This window comes from Lampetra fluviatilis, chromosome 30 (genome assembly GCF_964198595.1).
Source record: "Lampetra fluviatilis chromosome 30, kcLamFluv1.1, whole genome shotgun sequence".
Lineage (NCBI taxonomy): Eukaryota > Metazoa > Chordata > Hyperoartia > Petromyzontiformes > Petromyzontidae > Lampetra > Lampetra fluviatilis.
In genome coordinates, this window is record NC_136304.1 from 8,037,192 (window position 1) to 8,054,363 (window position 17,172).

The following is a 17,172-nucleotide window of genomic DNA, read 5'->3' on the forward strand; positions in this document are numbered from 1 at the left end:
TGACTCCAACAAAAAAACTAAAACATCATCATGGGTCACAGTGACATCATGAGCACGTGAAAGATGGCGACTGGAAAGGGGATGTCTTCATCTAGCAGTGGATAGACCATGGCCCGCAATGATGGTTTCGTTGATATTTGAGACGGAGTAATGGGAGGCTCGTGTGAAGGAGCTGGATGGGCTTTTGCATCCTGTGATGCAGCCGGCGCGTGTGCTACAACACAACCACAAACAACACAAGAACAACATCAATAACCACACATCAACGGAACACGTCAACAACAATACCACAAGGAGTAGCCCAGCAGCCCAGCGGTTGCCACACGAGCCGCTCCTTGCAAGTGCTGCTGTATCTCTAATGCCCGGCACATGCTACCGTGGGTACAGGATAATGGTTAGCGCACTGGATCGGTTCGATATCTTGGCGTGGGGGTTGCAACAACAATGGGGATGCAAGTTGCAATTGGTGTGTGGGGCCGTCCATAAATGACGTCACGTGATTTTGGACGATTTTTGACCCCCCTCCTCGTCACACGGCGTCACAAAAAAGACCCCCCCCCTCAAATATGACGTCATAAAACTCTACCCCCAAACCATATTTCCGTATTTAATGTGGCGCTACACTCTGGTGTTGTAGGAGCGTTCTTATAACAATTAGTGTTGTTATAATAATTCTATATTCATTTAAATTTGCGCATTTTGATGTGACGTCACATTTCTTAACCCCCCCCCCTCGTCACACATCGTCATAAATGTCTGACCCCCCCCCCCCCCAGGTGCTTGACGTCATTTATGGACGGCCCCTGTGAACTTTTATGTAGCATTTTTTCGTTAAATGAAAAGTCGCTCCGTAAAATGTTCTTGTGTAAATAATTGTAACTGAAATGCGAAGCAGTGGGGTCACCGGTGAAGCTGTGGGTGACACTCGTTTGTTCTCAACATGAGTCATTCACAAAACCTGCCGCTGCCAAACACACGTTTGTTAAATGGGAGTGGTGGCGGTTGGTTCAGATTGCGCTGGCAGATAAAGGAAAACTACTTTGTAAAACTCTTTGGTTCTTTCGGTAAAGTCACGTAGAAAACACAATCTAATAATAATGGAATACGACGTTTCGGTTGCAACACAAGCAACCATAATCAGGTAAGAATGAATGATAAAACATAGACACAGGAACAGCATAGGCAGACACATGCAGAGAGAGACACACGCTGTCACCATTGCCACCGCATGCCCCTTCACACGTGCTAGAACGTTGCTACCAGTCGACACGGTACAAGACTCACACCGGATTTTGCATCGTCGTTGATGCTTCCCAAAAATGCTTCCTGTTTTTGCGATCGTCAGCGGTCACTCGGGTAACACAATGGCTTAGGCAGTCAGGTTACTTTGAAACAATGGACACATTTGCCAGAACTACTCGGAAACCCGTATCCTGCTCACATGCCTCCCACCAGCCAGAGCCCACGTCACTGGCTCAACCCCGGCATTGTCGCCCACTTAACGAATTTATCGCCAGATCTGTCGACTTTTGCGTTTTTCTTGCGAGGAAGAAGGAAAAAGAAGCATGATAGCGACCAGCGACAATTCTCGGGGACCTTTTTAATGCGGACAGCGGCGATGAAGTGACATCGAAGACGCCAACATGATGGCTTTTCATTGCGAGGGCCACCGCCGGGCGCTGCTGTGCCAGGGATCTCCGATATTGAGATTTAAATGGAAGCCCTCCTGCGTTCGAAGGCGATGTGGCGACACGCACCGAGGGCTCGTCCCCACCTCGTAACTACTCACCCCCCCCTTATCGCATTATAAACCACGTGCTCACACGCAACTACTCCGCGTTTCATCAATGCACATCCAACGCACTGCCTTCAATCCTGCCCGATTCCAGCACGACCTCACCACCGTCCAGCACTCTAATGGGCTCACTGCACTTGTTACAAAGTCATCAAAGATGCTACTGAAACGCCACTCACCTTCGTCTGAAGTACTGCTGAGAATCGTGACATCTAGCAATTTCTTGAGCTTTACTATCTGGAATATTTCGTAAGTATTCTGGCGACTTTGTTTCGACGACCTTCGAACGTCAAAACAATCTAGCGACATTTTCAGCTTCATCCGGTGACTTATTGCTTGGAGTTGGCAAGCCTGCATGAGCCCCGGCTCGTGGGCGGAGAGAGAGGGGCGGCTACATGCGGCGGGTAAGGCCCGGTGGGTGCCAATTAGTCACTAGTACAGCACACCGGTGTGTTGGAGAGCAAAGCCACAACGTTTACACCATGAGTACGACGTTTCGCCAGGAATTACAACTAGCTTCATCAGGCGACAGCCATATTTGTGAACTCCACCTGTTTCGTTCCTTATATATTATCTACGCCTCGACATGATGCAGCTAGTTGTGATTACTGGCGAAACGTCGTGCTCAGATTGTAAATGTTGTGGCTTGGCTCTCCAACACACCGGTGTGCTGCACTAGTGACGAATTGGCATGTTCTGTTTACGTGACAACCCTTACTAGTTGGCTGTGTCGGGTGATGGCGGGTTTTAATTACACATTTATATATTTACGCGATCTAACCCAAAAAAAAGAACCTCTATTATGCATTTCTTTGGTGTCTTCTTTTTTGAGCCAACGCATTCCCACGCGGCGAATACGTTTACATCGCGAGACGAATCAGACTTCAGAACTTCTGCAGTCAGCAGTGCACCACCTCGTGTTGGAGAAAAACCCCAGGAGACGAGTCACCTCGAGCGCACTTCCGATAGGCCTGTCCTGCATACGAAGTGTATAGAGCTGTTATACGCCTTTGTCGCACGTCAAATCAATGTTAAATTCTCAGAGGCGGAATATGCCAAAGTGAAAATCCAAACTGAATGTTGTTTTTGTTGCGCAGCCTTTGGGGACATAGCTGAGCCCATTAACTCTCTACACTTGAGAGCCGTGATTCATCATCAGTGGCTTTCCGCGATTCAAATCCAGGATCTCAGCGCAACCAACTCATTTCTTTGACGTCGTAGTCTTAGCCCTCTGAGCCACCCAGAGCTCTTATCTAATCATTGTGACAGTAATGCCAGATTTTCAACCGGTGGTAAATGAAACATCTCCAGCCCTGGTGGCTTTGCCTCCCCACCACCGTATCACCCCCCCCCCCTCTCCGACCACTCTCCACCTTCTCCACAATTTAGGGGGTCACCAAACTCTACGGGGTGGAAACAGTTGGCATTGGTGGAGGGGGTCGTAGGGGGCAAAAGTTTGGGACGTGTGCTCGCTCGGCGCTGCCGTCACCCGAAGAAGCCGCTCGATGCTGCGCTCCACCGCGGCACGAATGCCGTGACGGCGCAACGCCTCCTCCCAACCCCCGCCACCCCCCGCCACCCCCCGCCACCCCCACTGAGAACAGCCGCACAGCGATGAAGCGCTCGCGTTTCTCCAGCCGGGCATTCTGGAACGGTGCCGCTTGTGATGACGCTCCCGTACGCAAGGTGGCTGGAGCGAGCGCGCAAAACGTAACGGTGCAGTCCACTGCAACGTTTCGCTGGCTGAAGCGCCTCCTCCACGTCGGCCAAACGTATTTTGGCTCTTTTTTTCACCGTCACATTTGTATTTACACATGTCTCGTTCGTACAGTTTTGGTCACTCCATTGTCATACGAAATTTTTGCAAGTACTTTACGTTCACGTTAACCGATGTACCACTTTGCGCACGATTTGACGCGTGAGTGTACACATGTCATCATTGCCGTGCAATACGAGTTACTGAATCACCGGATATGAGAGTCATCAGCACACTCACCCACTGAGCCAGTTTGCACCGAGTGTACAGGTTCAATTCTTTTTACTTTCATTCATTACAATAGTAATTGCATTCCCGTTAATACTTCGCGATATTCGTCGTCAATGATCGACGTGCGTCGTCTCACGTGAAATGGTTGTCAAACGCCGATATAAGTTGCAGACGCCGACTGCCCGCAAAGTAAAAATCAATATCTGTCAACCCGTACGTTTACCCCGTATTTTTGTACGGGGCAATTGAGTTTTCAGGTCCATACGGCGTACATCCGTTTCAATACGCGCATATGTTTTTGTGTGTCTATTTTTCTCCCTTGTAATGGGACTTCGTAGAATAAACGTTGAGATTTATAACGGCACGGGGTGATCAATAAGGTCTGAATTGGTCTGGTACGAGGTAGGGCACTGATAAGGGCTTGACGGGTATGAACATCGTTACACCCATATAGTTGAAGCGACGAACAACCAAGCTTTAAAAAACAAATAACAATTCTTACGTAACAACGACTACATTATTTATTTTTTCGTCCCCAAACATGTGTCTCGTTTGTATTTGTGGGTGGCCTGATTTTCCCCCAGCACGTGCGCGCTGTGACTGCGCTTTAAATGTCGCCTGATGACACTCGTGCTCAAAGCGTCGCTTGTGGTTAGTCGCGCTGGATATGAATGCGCTCTTGTGCGCTCCGGGGGGGGGGGCTCCCATCGTCACGTAGGGCCGACGCGTGGGTAAGGAAACGCGGTGTCACTTCCAGTCCACTAACCCAGTGTGCCTGGAAACCACGACACTCCCCCTCCCCCAGCTTCACACCACATTTCATTTAAATCAGATGCAACCGGCTTGAGATGTCACGCTGGGAGGCAACAGTGATCGGTTTGTTCTACTCTGGAGATTTAACAAAAAATTATTCCTTAATGTTTTTATTTTTTACCAGACTTCTTATCTCTTAAGTGCTCGTGACACTTGCACCACTGTGGATGCACGGCTGCACCACGCCGGCGAGGGATGCGCGTCTCGCGATGGTGCGTGGCGGTCGCTGAAACCCGATGGCGCACGCCTCCCCGCTGGTGCCGCTTGATATGTAGATTTTATGAAAATACTGAGAAGCGGCTTCGGTCTCGTGTGGTTTTATCCATCAACGCAGTATGTTGCTCAATTCTGGGTTTGTATCCTGCGGGCGAGACCTTGTGACCTTTGGCATGTGAAAAGGTCCTATATTTGATGTGAAAGAATAACATTCCCCTAGACAATGAGACTAATAAGATTATTAAATATTAAAACCTCCCACGCGACATAGTGCTAAGCGACGCACAAGCACAAATAACAAATTAACACATTCGCCAATGAGATCCTGTTATATATATTTAAGGCAGTATTATTGATGAATGTGTTGAGTTGTTTTGCACATGTAGCACGGTTTTGTAAGTTCTCTCCGAGCTCCTGTTTATGGCACAGCTGGATTTATCACCGCTGCCAGAGCTTACAGTTTCTTAAGCAGTGCGGTAGACAGCAGAGCGCAGTGCTGCAAAATCTATTGTGCTGTACCTCTGTGCTCCCGCCGTCACCAACCCACACTGGCCGGCGTGGTGAAGTATGGTAAAAAAAAATAGCCCGCTACCTGCACGGTGACTCGAGGCCCTCATCCAGCAGTGGATTAATAAAGGAGCCGCGCGCGATCGTTAATGCAGCTGGCAAGCTACCTGCCTTTCCCTTGGCGGCGTGTGTGTTGCGCAAATACAGGAACCCCCCCCCCACCCCCTTTGAGTTTGCGTTCAGTCGCTCCGTTGGCAACCCCATGTTTGACGTGCGAATGGGAACAATGCGGGGAAGGCACCGGAGGTGGCAGGCTGTGTACAATCGCAGGTGTGAGCTCTAAGCCCCAAGAACGAGCTTTGCCTCCCCCTCCCACCCATCGCTCAAGGCTTTGACAAAATGAGGAAATCCAATCGAGGATGCGGTGAGCCTATCGCAGCGCCCACGGCACCACGACCTGGGCAGGAGCCTCCTCCAGTGTCCATTTCCACGGCAGGAAAAGGTGTTGTCTAGAATTTGCAGCTTATTCACGGTTAGACGGCATGCGTGCTGCAAGATAAATGCGGCTTATATCATTTTTGCATCCACGTTGCCTCAATTTTGCAGTGTCCATCCAATGAGTATATTCGAGAAACACTATTCGGCACTCGGATAATATAATTATGCTGCTGATTAGCATCAGTAACATCAGTTCTGAAAACATGAAAACATTTGCAGATAACGTTGGCATAAGTTATGCACGACCGCCTCAACAACAAAAACCGCAAGAGTTTCTACATTTGTAAATAAAGAATGTATGTCAGTTTATTTTCAGAGATGTGCACGCGATCATGGCTTCTACACATGCAGCAAGGATTTGACGATTGTTGGGCTGTGCCCTTGATAAACGCGCGGCAGAGCGCTAAAACTTTATATGGCTGCGGCTCCCAAGCGGCGTCGGGAGTGCGAGGAACGCAGGTGGTGCAAAGATCATCATCCTTCGGTTTGATCGCACGCCTTCGGCACAACCCCCCACCGACACAGCCCCAGGCCCCAGTTGCCGTGCCGTGCCCGAGCGGAGCGACAGGCGACGGCGTGCGACTGAGAACGCCCGCGTCGAAATCTCTCTTTGTTCCCTTTGCCCGCTAGATTATAGATATATTTTACGTGGCCTTGAAAGACGGAAATGTAAAGCACAAGATGTTCAACGATTAAATAAAAAACTATATCGTGAGTCAAGGCCGTAGCCATGGAGTCAACATGGGGGGGCGGGGGACCAACTCTTCCAGGGTGTCTGGGGGTCCCAACCTACAAAAATATCTAAACTTGAAAACTAATTTCCTGTCTAAAATATTTAAAAATTCACTAACACATGGCATGTGCTTTTTATTTATTTATTTACAATAATGTCGAATAGTGTATTGTATTACATTGCTCTGTTTTGACTTTTTTTTACCATTTCTTGTTTCATTGTATGTAATGGCAGAGATTACGGATTAATAAAGTACAACCATAACCACAAGGTTTAGCAAATTGTTGTTTTTTATCTACATAGCATAGCAATTATTTTTATAGCAATATATTGGGGGGGGGGCATTTTGAGCATATTTGAATATTGGGGGGGATGTGTCCCCCTCCCCAATATATATTATAATTACGGCCTTGTAGTGAGTTGCCAATAACGTATCATTGAACCCGTGGAAGGAGAAAAAAAAACCCAGCTGTTTACATATCAAGTCCAAAGTTGTAAACTATATTTCTATTCGGTAAGGAGTACACTTTGCCAGGAGATAAGAAGTTGTGTTGCAAGTGCCGTCTCGCTATCAGTCAACTGGCACGGGCGATACAAAAAACGTGGAGCACTGCGTTTAACCGTTCGTGCGCTCTGTGAGAATGCACAAGAAACCTCGGTGTCTTCAAACGGACGCGTCTTTCAGACAAGACTCCTGGCTCGTGTACCAGCGAATTTGTTACATCATTGGGTCGTGCACACGTGCGGCACAGGTGTGCTCGTCGATTCCTTTGCAAGCAAGTTATGATAACGCTGGTCAGGGTGAACGATGTCTGGCCCAGCACACAAATGGACTGCCCTCATAACCGTTACACCTTTTCAAGTTAAATATTCTCCCTGCCAGAGATAGGGACTGATAAGCAGGTCTGGTACAATACCATTTCTCTTTAAGCGACCCCACAACAGCCTCCTCTGTGTGGAACACAGACTGCCCATGGTCCAAGGCGGTTGGCCGGTTCCACTTGGGGAAAGGCTGTGCTACCAGTATTCACCAACATGGGCTGTAATCTTAGCGTCAATACCGTTTTTATAAACATAATATTTATTGTTCATGTCCGTACATATTTTGTATTCTCTACCAAACGTACTACAGTACCCTTATTTATCCAAAAAAATGTCTAAGCAAAGCGACCACGCTGACCTTACTCTCCTACACGGTCGTGATAGATACAATAGGGGGAGGGGGTGGAATATGATCCAATGTTAACATCATTTAAGTTTAAAGTAACGTTATTATTAGAGACTGACCCGAGACACCATCTGCCAAATTTACCAAAGAGGTTCCCATAATTGAGCAATAAAAACCAGCGCTAAAAGTTTTTTTCCTTGCTGGCCAAGGTAATGACGTCACGCATCAGCATTCGTGCCTCGCCTCCCGATGGCGGCACTGCGTGTGACGTCATGTTGCGGAATTCGTGCGCGTGCGTGGCTTTTTTCCTCATCGTTTTGTCAAGCGTTTTACTTTGCAGAGCACTCCCGGTGTGTTTCACGACGATGACGCCGACTGTTTCACTCCACATGCTGGCAGCTTTTTCAGGAGGCGAATGGAGCGCCTCGCTTGTTCCCCCGCCCACACGACCCCCCCCTTCCCCAGTCGGAAGGAGAGCTACGCGGAATGACGACGTCAGTGAGCGTTGGCGACCCCCAACACTTTGAGGGCTATCTCGGCCTCGCCCCCGTCGATGCTGCCCGTGGAGGATGGCGTCCGGGAGACGCCCGTGGGCTCTGCGCTCTCCTTCTCGGGCGTCGCTGCGGAGCCGTAGTTGGTACCCAGTCTCTCGTCAGAGGTGCTGCCCGACTTCCGGATGGGAGCGTCGGCGCACATCAGCACGCAGAACTTCCCGTTCTGTCGCGGCTTGAAACGAACCTTGTTCAGCACTCTCTTGGACTCCTCTATGATGCCCATGAACAGGTTGAAGATGACGGCGAGCCAGGCGATGCCGAATATGATCCAGAGGGCAACCAGTCCGCGGTAGCTGTGCGCGTACGTGCGGTTTGGGTTGTTTCCTGCGGTGCACGGACGTACAAAAAGACAAAACGTCCCCCTTGTGGCCTCTGGCACTTTTGGGGAGAGTTCCATTCGTGAACACCTAATCAAGGCCCGGCATGGCGCGCAAGGGTGTGGGCGGCTAACACCACGCCCCAGTTACTTTGTCTCCCCAGTGGTGATGTGTACACACTGCAGCGGGTCGCCCTGGCTATCACCGCAGGTGTATTCATTGTAAAATTACAACGTACCGTTTACGTCACAGTTGAAGAAGAGTTAGGGCATTGTCTGTCAGCATCATGATCCTATAATATGTCAGATTAGTTAATTGGGAAACACACAGCAATCGTGGCCCTCCCCAAATGCGAAAACCTGACAGGACACTTAAAAATTCTCATCAGACTCAGCGAGGCTATCCTGGGTGAACAAGCGTAATGGTAATAACGATAACAACACCGGGGTGCAAATGAACTCATCGCGTGTGTCATCATTAAAGCCTCGCTCAGGGCGACGGCGCAGGGCAATCGCGCCCTCCGTGCCACTCACCGACCACGTAGTCCCCGAAGCCGATGGTGCTGAGCGTGATGAAGGCGTAGTAGAAGCCCTCGGTGTAGGTCCAGCCCTCCAGCACGCCGAACACGAGCGGGGGCAGCAGCAGGAAGAGCACTGTCCCTCCCAGCAGCGACAGCAGCGCAATGGCCACCTTCACCTTCCTCTGCGTGGGAACGTCGCGTGCGGTAGGTTTAGCAGGCAACGTTGCACCAACGTTGGCACGTGGCTGGCGCGTGTGCGTAAAGCGGTCCTTTAAATCATGTCCTGAGCCAGGAGTGGAAATTGTACGTTCTCATGGCAGGAGCGAGTGCTTACATAGGTCAAACACTCTTGACTTCCCCACAAAGTGGTACTATATTTTATCGACCCTGGTGAGAAGATGGGCTGAGTCAACCCCCAACCAGAATTTGAACTCGCAACCTTCCGATCGTGATTTGCTCGCTCTCCAGCTGAGCCACCTGTTTGGTGCAAGTGTGTGCGAGTGTAAGAGCCATAAGGCAGAAAGTGAATGTATTATTTATGTGTATACATTTGATGTACATTTGTCATACATTTGTTTAAGATTGGGAATATTTGACTTGGAATATTCAACTGTTTAGAATGCCCCTTGGTTAAATGCTCCGTTGGTTGAACCCATGACGTCACTTCCGGTCTGGCAGCAAAACGGAAGCCAGGAGTACCCTAATATGGAGCGAGTGGACAGTCTTTTGACCACGTGTGATCACGTGATCAAGTAGAAACGAGATGTAACTTTGGAAACCGATCGTTTTGTGCAACTAAGAAATAAAGAAACAGTTCTTGATTTGAGACACGTCAAACACGCGTCAGACTCATTGCTCCACTTAGGTTAAGGCGTAGTTTATTTTTGGTACATGAAAGCTGCGCCTACAGCGTGTGCTTCGTGTGAGTGGCGATACAGTGCCTAGCCCACTGCACATCGAACCAGGCAACCTGGGTTTGATTCCCAACCATGGCTACTTCAGTTGCCTGTGATATCAGAACTGGTTCCTGACCTGACCTCGCACAACTCTTCTGTACAAGGATTCCTCTACTTACGAACATTCGACTTACGAACATTCTGAGATAGGAACAAAACCTGCCCGTATGTCCAGTTGCCTGTTCGGAATGAGTTTTTCAAGAGAGTAAAGAGGAAACACGAGCACCAAACGGAATTGGCATCTACATCTGCAGAACATGAAGAACCAGTGGCATCTATATCTGCAGTACATGAAGTACCAGTGGCATCTGCATCTACAGGAGATTATACAACTTTTAAATTCATTCTCTGTGGTTTAATATACATGCTGTACAACATGTTTGGAATCGACGTGAGTAAAGTTGGACTTGCGAACAAATCGTCTTACGAACAGACCTCTGGAACCTAACTCGTTCGTTAGTAGAGGAGTCACTGTAATCGAATACCTGGCGCAGTACCGGAGAGGCAAAGGTGGCAGGGCGTGGCCATGGCCGCAACACCCGCTTCGTGTGCCCTGCCGGCCTTCACAGGTGCCACTCGCTAGTGGCGCTCGCCCCAACGGTCCGCACAGGCTGCACGCTGGCACGTGTGTGTGCAAGAGCGCACAAGCGCGTGCGCCCTGGCTGTCTCCTTGCCTTGTTGAAGCCCTTCTTCCGGATCCGCATCTCCAGGCGCTTGGCGTACCGCGTGATGCTCTTGCCGACCATGTTGAGCACGATCACGTTGAACGGGATTCCGAAGAGCGCGTAGAAGGCGCAGAACACCTGCCCGCCCACCGTATTGGGCGACAGGTGTCCGTAGCCTGCCGAGACAGTTGAGCAGCATTCAAGTTGCACGTTTGTAATGTGCTCAGGATGTGTTTATAATTCTGAGGCACAGGGAAACAACAGACAACAACTGATGAGCACGGTTGGCTACGTACAGTGCGAAAGACGTTCAACATACATACAGCAAACGTAGCCCTTCAAATACTTAAGTTTACTGATTGATTCAAAACTTATATTCCAACTCCATATTGATCACATCTCAAATCTTATAAAAATTATGGGATTTATACAGAAACGCAGTTTTCCAATTCGACTGCGCCTGCAAATTGTTTAGGCTATCATTCTATAATGTTTGACTACTGCATCACTGCTTACCAATCAGCTTCTAATGAATCACTAAACAGACTAATACCCGCTTCATCATTCTGCTCTTCGATTTGCACTGGATGGACCATACAGGACCCACCATTGTGACTTCTACTTAAAATCCAATCTCCCATCACTCGATGCAAGACGAAATGTACACTGGGCCCTGTTCATCCATAAAATCCTTATTTACAAAGCTGCGCTATACTTAGCTAATTCGTTATCTCCATTGTAAAACCCAAGAAACCGAAGATATCCATCGAATTGCCTTTCCTAATGTAATGACCGAAAATCCAGATCACTGACCCGAAATAAACGGACTACCAGGAAGTAGGCCAAGGCCTCCGATTGGCACAGAGAGGCCTCCAGAGATTGATTGGGAGGCAATATTCAATGGGACCGGAGGGGAGGTTTGAACGGAAAAGGTGCAAAGCGAAGTTAGAATTTAAAGACGACTGTTGTCAACCGTTGGGGGAAGAAGGAAGAGGATTGGATGAGGAGAGTGGGGTGAGAGAGAAGGTTTGAGAAAGAGGGCTCGGGATGATAAAAGGAGAGAGCACGAGGGGAGGAGAGGTTTGAGTGAAGACCGGGGTCCAAGACGAAGTCTGGGCCGAGAGAGTGCTGTGTCCGAATGAAGGCACATAATAGTTCCAACGTGTCGGCGTCATTAGGGGCCGTCCATAAATGACGTCACGCGATTTTGGACGATTTTTGACCCCCCCCCCCCCTCGTCACACGGCGTCACAAAAAGTCAGACCCCCCCCCCTCAAATATGACGTCACAAAGCTCTGCTCTACACCCCCCCCCCCCCCCCAAAAAAAAAAACATTTCTATTTTGAAAATAAAACATGCTTCAAATCGCTTTAAACTATTGTCATTGAAGTGCGTATTTAATGTGGCGCTGCACTCTGATGTTGTAGGAGAAAACATGTATTAAAAAGTCTATTTAATTAAGTAGAACGTGTTGTCTATATGTATTTAAAGTTGCGCATTTTTACGTGACGTCACATTTCTCTACCCCCCCCCCTCGTCACACATCGTCACAAATGGTGCGTAACGTCATTTATGGACGACCCCTTACTCTAAGAACAAGAATTGGAATAGGTGACAAACGCCTTTGCCGTTGCAGCACCAAAGTTTTTGGAACAACCTTGTTTCCTCCCTTAACACCGTAAATCGTATAAGATATTTATAGTTCGATGTCACTGCACAATGCATTCGAGGGACTATTGTGTGTTATTATGGTGTTGCAGTTTGCTGCCTTGCCCAAGCTTGCATTTGGTGTTGACAATTTGGCAGAAATGTGTGTGCTTATGCAACGCGTACTTGTAAACTTTATTTATTTAGATAGACTTGCTCACCGTATCTCTTTCTTGCTCTTAATATCGTTCTTTGTGTCGTTTGTTGATGTAACTCGCTGACCCCCCGCTAGAGATTTGTGAAAAAGAACTTCATCGCTTATCGAATTCCTCCATCGTAAATAATGATTCTGATGTAACTAGCCCGACCCCTCGAGCTTAAACAGTTAGTCCATCAGCTACTAACACTAGCCCTTAGACTAACCAACTCGTTAACCAGCCACGAGCACTATCCCTCCCACGGACCCTGACCTTACCCCAGCGCCCCTTTCTCATTCTCTGTTCAATTTTCATATTTGGCATTCATATGACACACGACTGTACAATGAGTGCCCTTAGATGCATATATACTGGATATATAAAATAGATGGTGGTAGAGCAATGAAGCTCACATTCAACATTGTTTTTGGGCTTGATCTTTGAATATTGTTTTGAAGAAATCGTTCAAACAAGAGGCTGTGTGCCTGCAGCTGGGAATTGGGATGGGCTGGGAAGGCAAAACGCCACCGCAGGTGAGCGCAGAGCCCTGAGAAGCCATGGAGCCGAATCGGCGCGGGGCACGGTGCAAGAGCCGCATGCCCAGTCGACGTTGCGGCGTCATCTCTACCGAGACGACAACCACAATAACAAAAACTCAACACCTTTCGTCAGTAACACTGGTGGCCTGGGAAGGATCGTACATTTGGCGACGTTTCGGGGCAGATGGCCCTTCTTCACAGCGCCGTAGTCAGGGCCAGCCAGGTAGAGTAGTCTGTATCAGGGTGGCTGCTACGCCAATGCCGCACCTCCCCAGAAGTAAAGAAAAAAACAAATCTCAACGCATTCGTCACTGACCCTGCATATAATAGGTGATGTTTTGGGCAATGTCCCTTCTGCAGAGCGCATCGTAAATGCCATAGCCATCGCCACGGCTCACTCCGTCTTCAGCTCCTCGATTGCAGGACACACATTCTTTCTCCCTTTGCTTCTCCCCCCCCCCCGAATGCCGTGATTGTCTCTGGAACCCCATGACCCCGCACACTTGCTTTTGTTTACCTGCCATAGGTTACTATAATCAACGGCTCAGTCTTACTGCCCACTTTGTACTATCGGCGTGCACTGAGCACCTGCTATTCATAAAATCCCCCAAGCGTCTGAAGTCGTAATGCTACATATACCTAATGATGTTCTGAACAGGTAGTACGTGTTGCTCCATTGTGCAAATGGAATACAATAGCGTGTATACATTTAAGCCATCGACCAAGGAAGGGTTTTTATTTGTATTCTGAGCCGGCCGGTGGTGGCTATGCAAGTGGCTGCCTGCTATCCAGCGCTGTGAAGGCAGTGAGGGTTGGTGGGTCACCAGATAAATGTTGTGCAACGCCCTTCCCGTGGGCATCGAGGTGCCATAACCTGACTCGCCAGGAGAAGGCAGTACAGCAACGTGTGGACTAATCGGCATCTGTTTCTATCTGTACGGGGATAGATTGTTACCCCCTTTGCGTGCATGAGTTTCTCCGGTGCTCTGGCTTCCCTCCCACTTGTATAATAAACGCAACTCACGAACTGGCTGAAAACATCTGAAAATACAAACCCAATGCAGCGGGACCCTTCTGAAAAAACAAGCCTTGAGACTTATCGAGGCTTTCCTGCGTAAATAATAATTTTCATCATAAATATTAATGATGATGCTGTTTGATGCTGCAGTGGGGTCATGGTTATCGGACTTGCAATCCAGAGGTCGCCGGTTCCATCTCCCGGCGCGGAAATTGAAACAACGGGGCACGTTCCTTAAATATCCCAGTCTCTGTCCACGCAGCAGCGTATAAATGGGTTCACCAAAATTGGCCGATCGACAAAATCGCTCTTGGTGATGTGAATCGTGGGTTACTCCTACCTCTCGTAAGATATCTGCCCAGCGTGGAAGAGTCGTCCAAAAACACCTCTCGCGGGGTTCTGTAGCGGAAGGTCGCTTCTGACAGCAATTGCAGTGCTGCACCTTTGCCTTTAGGTTACACTACGTAACACAATTTTTGTTCCTGGGTACTAAGTGTTATATTTCAATTGCTTATGCCTAAAAAGCACTGCAAATGGCTATTATTCCCCACAAACTTTGCTTTTGTGACCAGGACTTGATGTGAACGAAAGACGCAAATGCACACGTTTTCTCATTTAAAATAGGTAAGTTTCAAAATATCACTTTCCTATATTCCCCACAAAGTTTGCGGGGAATAATAGCCATCTTCTGTACTTTGAGGCATGAACAATTAGGAAATAACACTTACTACCCAGGGCCAAAATTAGTTTTGTTACACAGTCAATTATCATTAATATATTTAAGAAGTTGATCCCCCCACCCCACGCCGCTCAACAACCTATCGTGGTCACCACCGTCCCGGCGAAGAAGAAGGAGGAGCTGAAATCCCAGTTGGTGATGCTGGAGAAGTTCCCCTCGGGGTGCAGACCCTGCGACATGGCCTCCACCACCACCTGCCAGGGGAAACGTCTGTGAGCTCGGAGAGTCCGGATCCACAAACGGGGGTATCTCTGGGGGTGTCCGGAACCACACACGGGGTTCTCTGCCACGGGACCGCTCATCTTAAACGAGCGACAGGATGGCCATTTATACGAATCATGCCATCCCATGATTATAAAAAAAATCCTAAATTAACAACGCCGTTGCGACTGTGTTAAGCAGACACTCCCTACTCCGAGCTAACCCAGAGCCGGTCCGGAAAGTATCGAGTAAGTCAGTAAGACATTAGGTCCTTTGCGTGACAACAGCCCATACTGGGGGTGTGGTGTTGTTGTTGTTACAGGCGAGCACACACACGGGAGGGTGTTGAATATGCCACATGAACGTGCAGTGGTTTTACCTGTGCAAACTGCTTCAGCGCCTGTGCGTCCAGACAAGTGTAGTTGCGGAGAAACTCCAGCTTCTCCAGCTGCAGGTTCTCCTGGTTCGACGTTTCGGTCGCCTTCTCCAGGGCCTGGAACACGGCGGCTCCTATTAGCAGGTAGCCGAAGTAAGCCAGGGCTACCACCCAGCCCCACCAGTGCCGGCAGCAAGTCTTGTTTCCTTTGCAGCCCATGGCCGCGACATCCGCGCCGCGCGTCAAGAGCGCCTCGCCTTCACTTTGCAGTTCCCCGTCTCAAGCCAAACGCGCGTCCCAGCGAACCGAGTGTCTCTCGCCGAACGCGCTCGCCTCCTCGTCTGACCCGATCCACACGCAGACAACTCGCCCCCTCGCTTTGGACCTCCCTCAACCCGACGTTGCGAGGAGCAAACACCCGGTTCTGGTGTAGGAACTGGGAAAAAGTTTGCGCGGGGCGGTTAATTGATTAGCGCTTGTCGAGACCCCGGGAGGGGGTGTGGGGGGGGGAGGTTCCTGTGGTTCTGCGCTGCGTTTGGGGCGGGAGGAGTGGGAGGTTGCGTGCCTCTACAGCAGCCAGAAATCACGAATGGGGTGGCGCCAAGCAGCAAGGGGCCATTCATTTAGTAGGTACGCAAAGGCTGTCAAAACTTGACCCATCACTCCCCTCCCTGTACGCACGCGGACTTTTTACACCCCCCCAAACCCCCCCCCCCCGACCTGCGTACGTACGCCTGACGCACCCCCCCCCCCCCCCGAATTCTATAGAACGGCCGATATTTAATCCACGTAGAAAAGATGAAGGATTAATAATGTTAACGCGTTTAAGCAAACAGATAGAGTCCACCGCCGGCTGCATTAAATAATTAAGTTGCGTACCTTGGCCACTTATTCTGCTGAGCTGCGTGACAGCTGCAGTCAGGGGCACGGTGGCACACGAGTGACACCTCTCCCACAGTCCTACTTCTCCCGGCAGGACTTGTTGTCTCACAGCTGAAGAAACTGAACTGTGGCTCATTTGAAGGCCAATGTCGACAAATTATAATCGAGGCTTCACCCCCCCCCCCCCGTTTCCTATGCGTACGTACATTGTCAGTAGAACCCCCCATACCCAAGCGTACGCATTTGGGTTAACCACCCCTCCCCTCCCTCCATGCGTACGTACTAAATGGATGGCCCCTTACTCGCTCGCCTCCTTGTCACTGTTATGTCCCTGCTACCACCACCACCATGGCTACAGTCCCCGTGAACTCCACTCGTCGTTTCCTCCAGCCGTGTCAACAAACAATTCTCTCGTTGCTTCTTCCCTCGCACTGCTGCTTTGGAATTCCCTTCCCATCGTCTCTTCTTGGGGTGCGCCACGGTGGCGAGATGTTAACTACCTCACCTGGTATACAGGAGGTTGTGGATTCGAGCCCTGTATATTTGGAGTTTTATTTTCAGTTCCACATGATAAGCCACGTATGTTGAGCTGTCATTTGTGACCAGGTCACTTCTGAAAAAGAGCTATAACAGCTCAGCGGGTCTTGCCTGGTCAAATAAAAAAAACAGTCGCATAGTTTCTGTTAAATCTTGACTTAAAGCTTTCGTGACTGCAATAATCCATATCCTTGGGTCTTTTGGTAGATAGGTTCCAAGAAAATAAGAAAAAATAACAAAAAAACTACGACGTTTCCATCGCAACACAAGCATTCGTCATCAGGAAGAAAAAGGAGGGGGACAGCTG

The 17,172-nt window shown here is 49.2% G+C and overlaps 2 protein-coding genes across 2 annotated transcripts in view; both read right to left on the reverse strand.

Moving 5' to 3' along the window:
* VTI1B (vesicle transport through interaction with t-SNAREs 1B) overlaps window positions 1–17,172 on the reverse strand; it is an 88,825-nt gene that overhangs the window by 22,019 nt on the left and 49,634 nt on the right. The window lies entirely within an intron of this gene.
* LOC144943324 (potassium channel, subfamily K, member 16-like) lies at window positions 8,213–15,830 on the reverse strand. Its single transcript, XM_078870698.1, has 5 exons — window positions 15,450–15,830; window positions 14,949–15,063; window positions 10,739–10,905; window positions 9,122–9,290; window positions 8,213–8,595 (listed from the first exon to the last, which is right to left on the reverse strand). The coding sequence occupies exons 1-5, from the start codon at window positions 15,663–15,665 to the stop codon at window positions 8,213–8,215; spliced, it is 1,050 nt and encodes a 349-aa protein (XP_078726824.1). The 5' UTR covers window positions 15,666–15,830.